Source organism: Perognathus longimembris, chromosome 2 (genome assembly GCF_023159225.1).
Source record: "Perognathus longimembris pacificus isolate PPM17 chromosome 2, ASM2315922v1, whole genome shotgun sequence".
NCBI lineage: Eukaryota > Metazoa > Chordata > Mammalia > Rodentia > Heteromyidae > Perognathus > Perognathus longimembris.
Genome location: NC_063162.1, coordinates 116732518 through 116745529, shown reverse-complemented (window position 1 = coordinate 116745529; position 13012 = coordinate 116732518). Strand labels below are relative to the sequence as shown.

General features: G+C 38.9%; 1 protein-coding gene across 4 annotated transcripts in view; it reads left to right on the top strand.

Moving 5' to 3' along the window:
* Cdk6 (cyclin dependent kinase 6) overlaps nucleotides 1-13012 on the top strand; it is a 189861-nt gene that overhangs the window by 119235 nt on the left and 57614 nt on the right. For all 4 annotated transcript variants that reach the window (XR_007210085.1, XM_048340027.1, XM_048340028.1 and 1 more), the window contains exon 5: nucleotides 8771-8880. Coding sequence is in view for 3 of the 4 variants with exons in the window: in XM_048340027.1 (XP_048195984.1) it covers nucleotides 8771-8880 (110 nt within the window). In the remaining variant the exon portion in view is untranslated. The remainder of the gene's footprint in view (nucleotides 1-8770; nucleotides 8881-13012) is intronic.

The following is a 13012-nucleotide window of genomic DNA, read 5'->3' as shown; positions in this document are numbered from 1 at the left end:
GCATTAAGAAAAAAATGCACTTTACAAAAATAAATTGGCCCTGGCACTTTATTAAGAAATTATCTGTTGATTAAAAGTAGTGTTGGTGGACTCTCATAATGCCAGGGTTAAGTGTAGGGACATGGCCATGTTCTGTAAATTTAAACTGTGTCCTTTACAAATGGGACTGCATCAAACTGCAGAGCAAAGCAAAGCAAAGGACATAGCTCGCAAGATAAACAGAAAGCCCACAGATTGGGAAAAGATCTTTACCGGCCATACAACGGACAAAGGCCTCATATCTAAAATATATGCAGAACTAAAAAAATTACCTTCCTCCAAAACAAAACCGCAAAGAACCAATAGCCCTCTCAACAAGTGGGCTAAAGACTTAAAAAGAGACTTCTCTGATGAGGAAAAGAGAATGGCCAAGAGACATATGAAAAAGTGCTCTACATCACTGGCCATAAAAGAAATGCAAATCAAAACAACATTGAGATTCCATCTCCCCCCAGTAAGAATGTCATATATCAAGAAAACTAACAATAACAAATGTTGGAGGGGATGTGACCAAAAGGGAACCCTACTTCATTGTTGGTGGGAATGTAAACTAGTTCAGCCACTCTGGAAAATGGTATGGAGATTCCTCAGAAGGCTAAACATAGAGCTCCCCTATGACCCAGCAGCTCCACTTTTGGGTATCTACCCAAAAGACCACAAACAAGAACACACTAAAGCCACCAGCACAACAATGTTCATCACAGCACAATTTGTTATAGCTAGAATTTGGAACCAACCCAGATGCCCCTCAGTAGACGAATAGATCAGGAAAATGTGGTACATATACACAATCGAATTTTATGCCTCTATTAGAAAGAATGACATTGCCCCATTTGTAAGGAAATGGAAAGACTTGGAAAAAATTATACTAAGTGAAGTGAGCCAGACCCAAAGAAACATGGACTCTATGGTCTCCCTCATAGGGAATAATTAGCACAGGTTTGGGCTAGTCACAGCAGAGGATCATATCAGCCCAATAGCCCTTATGAACACATAAGATGATGCTAAGTGAAATGAACTCCATGTTATAGAAACGACTGTCATATCACTGTTGTAATTACTATCAACATGCCATGTGAAATCGTAGCTTCTATTATTGATGATCCTCTTGTATCCCCTTCCTATGGTTGTACCTGCACTATCTGTGTATCTTATCTGAGTACATTGGAAACCGTGTATACTGGTATTAGAACTAGGAAATAGAAAGGGAATACCAAAATCGAGAGACACAGGGTTAAAAAAAAGACAAACAACTACAAAAGCAATACTTGCAAAACTATTTGGTATAAATGAACTGAACAACTCATGGGGGGGAAAGGGAAAGGGGGAGTGGGGGGGGGAATGAGGGAGGAAGTAACAAACAGTACAAGAAATGTATCCAATGCCTAACGTATGAAACTCAGTACCTCAGTTTGACAATAAAAATTTAACAACAAACAAACAAACAAAAACTGTGTCCTGTACTTGCTTCTCTCTTTCCCCTCCCCTCATCCTGAACCCCTCCATTCTGCTGTCTTCTGACTACAGAGACATTTCTTTGGCCATGCATTTATGTTTTGCCTTGATGTAAAATGCTGTCAATGTGCTGGGGTTGAAAAAGTCCACCCAACAGTGATCTAAACCCACAAAAGACTGACTGTGGGCCTACTAGACTGTAAGAACACAGTGAAGGAGACACCGTTTGTTAAGTGCTGTGATTGTGTCTGGGGAAAATGATGCAGGAAAAGAATAAAGAATAGACAGGTTAGAGGATCATCCAGAGAAAGTTCTCTGCATATGGGAAGGATACAAGATAGGAGACAGCAGACCTGACTGAAGAACTTCAGCCTTTGAGCGGGTTGAGGAAAAACTTCCTACAGTAAAGGGGAAGCCAGTGAGGGTAGAAGCTAGATCTTGGCATTGTGGATGAGCTGGACTCGATGTGGAACATGAGGCTCTGGAGCATAAAGGAGACTCTTCCCTCCAGTTAACAAGTTAGAAGTGGGACTGGGGGCTCAAATGGTAGAGCACTAGCCTTGAACAAAAAAGCTCAGGGACAGTGCCCAGGCCCTGAGTTCAAGCCCCAGGGCTGGCACCAAAAATAAAATAAAGTGACTGCCTAAGGATATAGCCTTGGAGAAAGCTATTATGGAAGGAATATAAAGCCAAGGGGAATACTAGAACCAGACCCTAGTATTCTGTACTTAATCACTACATGGTTCACACACACACACACACACACACACACACACACACACACACACACACACACACGTACACTGTCCTTCAGCCAACTTATTTGACCTACTGCTTTCCTAATTTCCTGTCCAGTGCTAGGATGGTAGCTGTCAGGTGGGGACATGATGAACTTAATTGAAACTCACTTTGACCTTTTAAATAAGACTTACTGTCTGGGTTAAAACTCTTTCAGAATAGATCTACTTAAATACTAATAAAATGAGAAATAAAAAAGCTCAGAAAGAGAGAAAAAAATACCACTGGTTTCATAAAAGGTCAGAAGTCTAGACTCCTGACCTTCATCTCCATTAGTGAATCATGTCTTTCCTCCCTGAACATATATCCCCATCCCTATCTTACTGAGTGGCTCTCTTCCCTCAGGTTGCCCTTTGTCACCACTTGGAGGAAACCCCCATCCTCGCTTATGTTCCTTGTGCTGTTCATTGCCCTCTGGGTCCTCTGAATCAAATTAGTACAGTTCATTCTCTCTCTCTCTTTCTCTCTCTCTCTCTCTCTCTCTCTCTCTCTCTCTCTCTCTCTCTCTCTCTCTCTCTCTCTCTGTCTTAAAGATACCTGAGTATTCAGAGGGCCATTATTGTTGGACAATATCATCCCTCTAATCTCCAATCTAGGGGATTTCCTCCATCCATCTTCAGCACTGCCATCAGGAGTTTCCTGTAACTCATTCCTGTATCTAGTCATCACCATCCCCCACCACTTAGGGACTCTTGGTATAGTAACAGAGAGTACCTGAAGGTCTTCCTGTCCTGTGCCCTCTTGACAGACAAGAGAAGCTGAGGCTTGGAGAAGTTCTATCTTTGTTAGTTTCTTCATCTGTGCACACTATGTGTATCAGCCATGATCCCAATAGGAAATAATTACATTCCCCAAATAAGGTAATTCTGGGAGGATTTGTGAACGGAAATGTAATTTATAAATAAGTGGATTTAGGGAGATGCAGGATGATGCCATACTTTGACTCTCGGTGGCAGTCAGGCAGGTAACATTCCCAGGCAGGGTGGGGAGCAGTTACTGGAATCCAAACTCAAGTTGAGCAAACCAGCCGAGGTTGTCATTGACTTCGTGACAGCAACACAGCGAGCACTAGAAAACTCACTGGAAGGAAATCAAGGAGTTAAGGTCTTGATCTTTGGAGTCTTCTCCCTCTCTCTGAACTCCTGCCAAGGCTTCCCCTTAGACAAACCCAGTAAGAAATGGAGGCAGATGGCAGATAGAGGTCCACCTCTAGGGCAGAAAAGATCCGGAGAGGCAAAAAGGAATATAACCAGGATGATGTTCATACCAGGCTTTCTGGTGTTAGAGCCATCTAATAAGCATGAATCGATAACATCAACAGTTTTTCTTAGGATCTTGGTGACAGAGTATGTGAATAAAAGACTGTTAAGTAAAACATTGAGAGAGTGTTTACTCTGACATGTATTTTTTTCAAGTCAGAGTCGGCCTTGGCTGTGCTTTATCTTATACTGTTATTGAGCTGGTTCAAAAAATTGTGACTAGAAGAGATCAAAGCAGTTTAAACAGATACATTCACTTGTATAAATATCCTTGAACTCCTCCCCCCTTCCGTTCCCCTTCCTGTTGCCAGATCCATTCAGCACCTCTAGAGGCTGTTAATACATGTAATGATTGTAATAAACATCGTATTTGCTTTAGTTCCAGCTGGCTCCAACCACCAAACTCTCTCTATAGTCCCTATTGTTATCTTTGCATACTAGACAACTGCATTGCTACCATTAGTAGCAACCTCTGTCACAGATTTCTGAGTGTTGATATTTATATATTGTACCCCTGTCTCTCAATAATGATTTTAATTTCCGATACTTTGACTGTACTTAGAATTATTTTACCATTGAGAAATTTTAATAAACATTGGTTGGATGGCTAAAGAACTTACTCTTCATAATTTCTTATGCACTAAAACTTTGAAACATTCTTTATCAATACTCTCTATAGAAAGCTCTCAACTAAAATTGATACATTTCTGCTTACATATGACTTAAACTGGTTGTAAGTTAGGCAGTCTTCCAGTGGAAGTTTTTGGAATCACAAAAGTATAGTTACTAAGAAAGAGGAATTTTTATTTTATCATCAGAAAAATTGTCACAATTCATTCTTAAGAGTTTATAACTAGGGCAGGGGATATAGCCTAGTGGCAAGAGTGCCTGCCTCGGATACACAAGGCCCTAGGTTCGATTCCCCAGCACCACATATACAGAAAACGGCCAGAAGCGGCGCTGTGGCTCAAGTGGCAGAGTGCTAGCCTTGAGCAGGAAGAAGCCAGGGACAGTGCTCAGGCCCTGAGTCCAAGGCCCAGGACTGGCCAAAAAAAAAAAAAAAAAGAGTTTATAACTAAATTTCACTGAGGTAAATACTTTAAGTTGTGCAAAATTTGAGATTTTTAACTCTTTAATATATGGGATAATAATGCATAAACCTGGGAAAAATCTACGAAATTCTATTCATATGTACATATGCACATACATACTGTGTATATACTATAAAATGTAATAACTTATTATTTTAAAATTTATGTTCTAAATTGTTTAAATTATTCTACTTGAGAAGTAAATAGAAATATGTCTTGTACTATTAGTCAAATCTATGAAGAAGAAATGCCTTGTACTTTTTGGTCACATCTATGAAGAGTAAACCAAAAAGACATCTCTTTAGACAAACATTAATGGTTAAAACTACAGTATAAAAACAGATTTAATCTAATTTCCCTCAGTTTTCTCTCAAAGTGATTTACACATATGTTAAGCAAAAATTTTACAATTAAATGTCCGTATGATGTATGTGGCAGTACCAGGACTTGAACTCAGAACCGTGCATTCTCAGTTTCTGTGCTCATGATTGATGCAAAACTGAGATGTTTAGATCTTACCTCTCCTTGGAGTCATTAAGTGGAAATTAGTAGCAGATGTCAGCATGCAGTGCACTATCATAATTCACAACTAGAAAGTAACAACCTTTCTTTGAAGCCATTTCTTGAGAAAATCAGTTCCACAGGCACCTGTGTTTTTGAAATTTGTAAATTCTTTTAGAATGTCGTATTAAAATATTTCCAAGTAAGTTTAAAATCATTCCCTGTTGGATGTTTACTTATAGCCTTTATCTTTGCCTGCTGACTTGCAGATGTGCTGTGTGTGGGGAGAGGATTGCAGGGTGGAATTAGATAGTCCTGGTTAGAAGCCCAGTTCTTCTATATCTCAGCTCTGTGTCTCTGGACAGACTACTCAACATTTGAAGACTGAATCTTCTCAGCCATAAAATGTTTTTGGTGGCTTACACTATAATTTTAGCTACTTAGGAGGCTGAGATCTGAGGATCAACAGTTCAAAACCAGGGCTAGGAATATGGCCTAGTGGCAAGAATGCTTGCCTCGTATACATGAAGCCCTGGGTTCGATTCCCAAGTACCACATATATAGAAAACAGCCAGAAGTAGCGCTGTGGCTCAAGTGGCAGAGTGCTAGCCTTGAGCAAAAAGAAGCCAGAGACAGTGCTCAGGCCCTGAGTCCAAGGCCCAGGACTGGCAAAAAAAAAAAAAAACAACAAAACAAAAAACAGTTCAAAACCAGCCTACCCAGAGGGGCTGGAAGAGTGGCTCAATTGGTAGAGTATCTGCCTTGCAAGTTAAGGCCCTGAGTTCAAACCCCAGTTCTGCTTAAAAAAAAATAAAACAAAACCAGCCAAACCAGCCTAGGCAGGAGAGTCTGTAAGGCTTCTCTCCAGTTAACCACCAAAAAGCCAGAAGTAGAGCTGTAGATCAGGGGGTAGAGTGCTAAACTTGAGCCAAAAACACTCAAGGACAGCACCAGACACCTCCTCAAGTACCTACTGACATCAGCTAGCTTTACATCATTAACTTTGCTTGTCCTTTCCACTTTCTATCCCAACACTGCCATTACCCATTACAGTGGCACTAGCAAATACTAGCAAATAGAATTCTTCATGTCTTAGAAGATTTATATACAATACTTAGGAGTGATTTATTCCAAAAAGGCAGAATCTTGCAATATTGGGACATCCATGTCACTAATACAATAGAGTGATCATATGGTCATTATTAGAGACATTCAAATTATTTAATAAAGATTCATTTTTCATTTTGAGTGACAGCTAAATTTTAGAAGGAATAAAAGGAAACTTCTTTTTACCATTTCAACTTTGTTTGATGGTAATAATAGTTTTTGCAAGCTGAAGTACTGAAAATGAGGTATTTAATCCTGTTCAAGGTTTTTAGAATGAATAATCGATGAGAAACCAGATTCTCCATATGAAAATAGGACGGTGAAACCTGTTGAAATTGTTATAAGAAGAAGGAAAGGGGTTAGGGGTAAGAGAGATTATAGAGTGAGATTGATTAGGATATATTATTTACACATGTGGGGACATCACAATAACTATCCCCTTGTATATCTAATATATGCTTATAAAAATTAATTAAAAAAGAAATTACTTCCTAAAATAATATTGTATCCAAAGGATACAAAGAATACTTCATTTTTATGAGACTTAGCTATTTTGGATGGAGTTGAAAAAGTGGTATGTGGCCCTCACAATGTCTATGAATGTGTATCAGCCACTCAAATGGAATTTCATGGAGTGTTTGCACCTGTGGGTTTTGTTTACCATGTGTCAAAGAAGCAAAGAATATTCCCCTAGATAGAACCCAGTATTGTCCTTAGTAAAAAAAAAAAAAAACATCTTTAAAATATCTTTAAAAAATACAAGGGCCCAATCATCTCATTCCGTATGAGACAAATTAAGGTCTTGCCACCTAAGTTTTCCCAAAGCTCCAACTGATAACTGAACTCACATTGTTTGGGAATTGACTGTTTGTATTGTGTTTATTTTGTTGCATCACCAGAATCTCTCCATTAGATACATCCAGATAGCCATTAAACAGAACTCTTTCCCTGAATGAATTCAAAGCATACCATGTGAGATGAAATGAAGAGGAAGGGCTTGTCAGTGTTGCTATATAATCACCCCCAGATTTAAAGAAGACATTTAATTATCACTCATAATTTTGTTGGTTAACTGAATTCAGTTGAGCACTGCTCTACTGGTGCTATATTTACCTGGAGGGATCAATTCATATTGAACCTCTAAGATGCCTCATCCACTGGCTTTCAGCTGAGAGCTCATAACTGGGGCCATCAAGAGCATCTCCCTTGTCTTCTCACAGCATGGTAACTGGTTTCCAAGAGAAAGCTTCTCAAGGGCATATATTGGAAAGGGCGAAAACTACAAGGTTTCTCAGGACCTACCTTTAGTTGCCTCCTACATTACTTCTGTCATCTTCTGTAGGTTAAGCAAGTTGATAAGGCCACGTCAGCTTCAGTGAAAGGTGAATAAACTCTGCTCCTTGATGAGAAAAGTAGTGTGCACATACAAAGAAACCGAAGTGATGGAATCTATTTTATAGCTTTGCTACCCCAATCTTAATGCACCAAGTAGCATAGCATCAACAGGTGTCCATAAAGCCAAATTTTATGATAGTTACACAAATGTCAATAATAATGCCATTAGACTGAATGCTAAGGATAATGGAATTGGAATGATATAAAATATTTATGTAATAATAATGCAATTAGACAGAATGATAAAAAGAATAATGGACTAAGAATAATATAAAATATTTGTGTAATAGATTTATGTCTTTAATTCTTTATCTGACAATCAAGACTAACTTCAGGTATTCATAGAGTATCTGCCTCTCCCCTCCCAATGAAAGGGAAGCACTTGATCCCTTATACACACAGGAAAGCCCTAACATGATGTTTTACCCAACCCATAACCCGGCAGAAACAAGTACAGTTAGTTGTGTTTGTTTTATCTATTTTGTACTGCTCTGTATTAAATATGTTCTTCTATTTGGGAATCTTTGCCTCTGAATGACTTTTTACACATGGCATGAATAATTGGGTTACACATTCTCTCTTAGATTCTTCCCCAGTTTGTATTTGTTTTCTGAAAAGAGCAGCATGGAAGATGGTTTTATTTCAATTCCTCACAGTGTCAGGATAAGAGCACTTTTGACTTGTCTTGGGTAATCAGAGTACTTCAAGGTTTCATCTAACAGCTACTCAACTCTTCTACTTTGCCATTAATCCTGGCCTGGGTAGAAATTCAATTAGAATTGTTGCTGTTACTTATTTTCCATGTTCATTTTTAGTTCCCTTAAGAAAAAAAATTGTTCTAGGATAAGAGGATTTAGGGGGTTGAAGGTGGAATCTGGTCTTCACTGTCTGAAGTTTGTGTTACTTTGTTGTCTTGTTGAGACACTGTGAGGTGGGAGCCCAGGGAGTGTGGATAATGTACTTTCCTATTGCATTTAATCACCATATCACCATGGTGATAAATCACTGTGTGCTATATAGGAGTTCTTTCCAAATCAGATGTTGTCATGAAATCATTCAAGATGGGAAGATTTTAAACCAAAAGCCAGCTTCCTTAGTAACACTCAGATCTGTTTTCCATTTTAGGTGGTCACCCTGTGGTATCGGGCTCCCGAAGTCTTGCTCCAGTCCAGCTACGCCACCCCCGTGGACCTCTGGAGTGTTGGCTGTATATTTGCAGAAATGTTTCGTAGAAAGTAAGAAATACATTTCCTTTTTGAATCTTTGGTAGTTCTAAGTTGCCCCGTGGCATTTCTGTCTCAGTGAGGTTCATAGTCTGAATCCATCTGTGCCTGACTGCTGCTTCTGGGCCTGCCCAGAAACCAGCTTCTTTGTCCTTTACGGTGGAGTTTTGTCTGTACCTTCTAGCTCTTAGAAAACTCTGGGAAAGGGGCTGGGGATATAGCCTAGTGGCAAGAGTGCCTGCCTCGGATACACGAGGCCCTAGGTTCGATTCCCCAGCACCACATATACAGAAAACGGCCAGAAGGGGCGCTGTGGCTCAAATGGCAGAGTGCTAGCCTTGAGCGGGAAGAAGCCAGGGACAGTGCTCAGGCCCTGAGTCCAAGGCCCAGGACTGGCCAAAAAAAAAAAAAAAAAAACAGAAAACTCTGGGAAGGAATACCCCATTATTTTAACTATATATATTGTTTTTGTTGGTAATGATGGCATGATGAATAGGAAGCATATTATAGTATTTTCTTAGGGAATAAATACCCTCAAGGTAAGACCTTTCCCACAGAACAACCAGGACCCTTAAGAACAGGAATTTTATAGTAGCAATTCTGATGATAAGAACTGTTGGAAAAACATAAGCCTGAAAAGATGTAGGTAAGGAAGATATCAATATTGTTTTGGAATACTTTAAGCACTGTCATGTGGATGAGAAACTGTACATATTTAGGCTACTATAGAGGGTAGAAATGTGACCAAGGATATAGAAATTAAGGAAAGAAAGATACTTTCTCAGAGGGGAGACAATTTAACAACTAGACAACCATCTGAAATGTAGAATGGGATTTGTAAATTACCACATTGATATTCAAGAAGAGTCTGGCCCTCCTCACATTGGAGACCTTTAGCAGCATCCATGGGACAGATGGAGGAGATTCACGGTCTCCAGGGCCACCTGTCATAAGAGAGTCTGTCGTTCACTTGTTTGACGTTCAGGTCACAAAAATAGCCAAACAATATAATAAGGATCTGCCAGGAAAATAATCCATACCTGGGTACTAAGTTCAGCTCGGTCAAAGTTAAATAGAACCGAGTCTTAATCTAATCTTTTTCTTTTCTATTTTTATATTCATGGGAAAAAATGTGAGTCAGGAAGCTGAGTATATTCCCATGGGACTTGGTATGTCCAAAACGTAGCTTTAGGGTACCTCATGAGGAAAAGAAGTGCTTGGCTGATGCTTGTTTGTTTGCTTGCTTGCTTGTTTAAACCAAAAGAAGCTTTATATAATAAATTGCGAGAACTCATTTATCTCTAGAACTCAACAAGTTCATCTGTATCTTAAAGGATGGGAGTACAGAGATGCTTGACGCTGGCCTAGTGTGTCCCTAGTGCAGTGCACACAGCTCTTCCTTTGTCTTTGTGTTACCTCTTGTAATCCTTACAATAAGAGGAAACTAAGATGGAGTGGTTAATTTGTTTGTCTAACATTAGGCAGCTAAGAAGTAGCAGAGGTATGAATCAGAAGGAAGTCTTGAAACTTCTGACCCAGTATTGTTCTTTTACAAGGGAAGTAAGAAAAAAAAAGTAACATTCAATTCAGCTGTAGTGTCTACAAGGCAAGCTAAATAAGTGGTTTTGCAGACCTTGTTGGAAATTCAGGCCCCATTCCAGATCTAATGAATTTGAAGATTTTGGACTGAAGCCCAGCAACCTACACTTGAGCAAGCCCTCCACTTGGTCTTAATACACCTTTCAGAATAGGAACCACTAGACTGGATGACGGGATCACCAAGGAGTAGAGTATTCAAAAGTGTGACTTCCAGGACACTCTCTTCAAGATTCTGATTCATTGTTGGGCTAAGAATTCTTCTTTTTAAATGTCTCAGGCTGGATGCAAGTGGTCATGCCTATAATCCTAGCTACTCGGGAAGCTGAGATCTGAGGATTGTAGTATTATCGCCAGTAAGCCACTAAAAAGGCTAGAATCGGAGCTGTGGTTCAAGTGATAAAGTGCTAACCTTGAACATAAAAGCTCAGGGATAGCTACCAGGCCCTGAGTTAAAATAACCCCAGGACTGACTGGTATTTTTTTTTTTAAGTATCTTAGGTAATGGTTTTCATCCAGTGTAGAACACCTTGGGTTAAAGTTATGTGGTCAGAACAGGAATAAGTGACTCAGCAGAGGAGGGAAAAGAATTAAGATAGTCATTCCAGGTCATCTGCAGAGTAGCTTGATAGAGCTGAGTTGATTAGAGAAATGATGTGTCTAGAATTCCCCTCAGTGTAAAGATGGAAACCCTTTTTTCTTTTTTAGTGTAAGTGGGGTGGTAGGAGTTTGAAGTTAGTTCTTTTTCAACAATTCAAACTTGAATGTATCAACCATGACTGATGAGTTTTAAAAACAATAGTTTTTAAAACTGTTAAAATGAAGATAAAATTTAAGATACATAAAACTAAACAGTCACTGGTAACGAATTTGCTATCTTTTTAATGTAGGCATGTCCCTCCTGTGGAACAATTGCAGCCTCAAGTTTTATTTTTCACTGAAGTGATAGTATAATTAGTAATCAGGTTCTCAGCCTAGCTTTCAGATTCATATACATTACCTAGAACAGAATATTGTGCTAATTCATCAAACTGTACATATACATATATATTATATATAATACACATAATGTATGTATATATGTATAATTTGAATTTTCTACTCTGCTGTGTTTCTGCTCTTGGTGTTATGTGACCTATACAACCATATTTTTGTCCTAGAATGTTTTGTGTCATATTACAATATAGCAGGAATGATATTTTAGAGAGACCCAAGGAGCAAGTCACATATTTAATGGCTTTGGTTGCCAGTCTCCCAATATTGGCCAGTTTGATTAATTCTATGCCATACAATTAAGAGGTATGTACCTTTTCTTCAAAAGTCAAATACTGAGGAAAGATGTAGTCAGTGAAGAGAGTCTTTATGCAGATGGTTGTCAAAGAGCCAGAGAATTTAAATACCATCTGTCACAGTTATCTGGGCTTAATAATTGTCCACCCTGACATGCAGAAACATTCTACAAAGTGGATTGGAGATTTTTTTAATCTTGTTACTTTAACTCTTTGTCCTTGAGCAGTCAGTCCATCTTTGCTTCACATTGATTTATATTTTAATGCTAAAGACATTGTATGAATTTTCTAGTGACCAGTCATCTTAAAAAATTGAGAGAGGTGGATGGTTATGGGGTTTTCCAGGTTACAGCAAAGTTATAAATAATGCATATTTAAAAAATAAAACATGCTACTAATTCTTCGAATATGGTGATTATGGCAAACAGATAGTAATTCTTAGAAGTTCTGGTTTACCAGCTCTGCTGATCCCTAGCTCAGAAATGCCAAATGCCAGCAAGGGAACATAACAAACACATTCACTGTTAGAAGGAAACAAACAAGACTTCATGGCTACATTGCCTCTTGTCTGGTGGCCTCTCCAGGCTTGTTGTCATTGATTTCTATGAATTACATACCCAGTACCTGAGAAGCCTACAGTGAAACTGTACTTTGTGATTTGGTGGCCAGTAAGCAAATGTCTAAAATGTCACTGGATGCCTTGCCAATTTTTTCATCGGTTACTGTGTTGGTACCTCTCCATATTTGAGTGTTCTTCTAGTGACACCAAGGAAATGAGGTCCTTAGCTGACTGTTCCAGAGACTGAGGTTCCAGAAGATAATAAGCTGAGACTATGAAAGAAAACCCATCACCTTAAGTCAGAACACAAGTGTTCAACTCAGGGCACTTAGCTGAACTTGTAGGTTTCTTATCTATCAGATAGTTAAATAAAGAAAAACTCTAGAGCATTTTCTTGGGAGAGAAAAGACGCAAGTTGGTACACAGAAAAAAAGATTTATCTTGGTTGAGTTTTGCCTAAGAGTTTTTGCCTAGTTCTGTCTAAGAGCATTATTACTTTTGTAATTAATCAATTTTTTTATGGTAGTGGGGATTAAACTCAGGATCTGCACACTTTTTAGGTAGGTGCTCTACTATTTAAGAGCCATTTGATCGGCTGATAGAATGACATCCCCACAAGTACTCAGCTGAGGCTTAAAAGTCAAAGTCACCTTGGAATCTTCTTCATGGTCCCATGTCCAAGTGCTGTAGATTCTGTTTC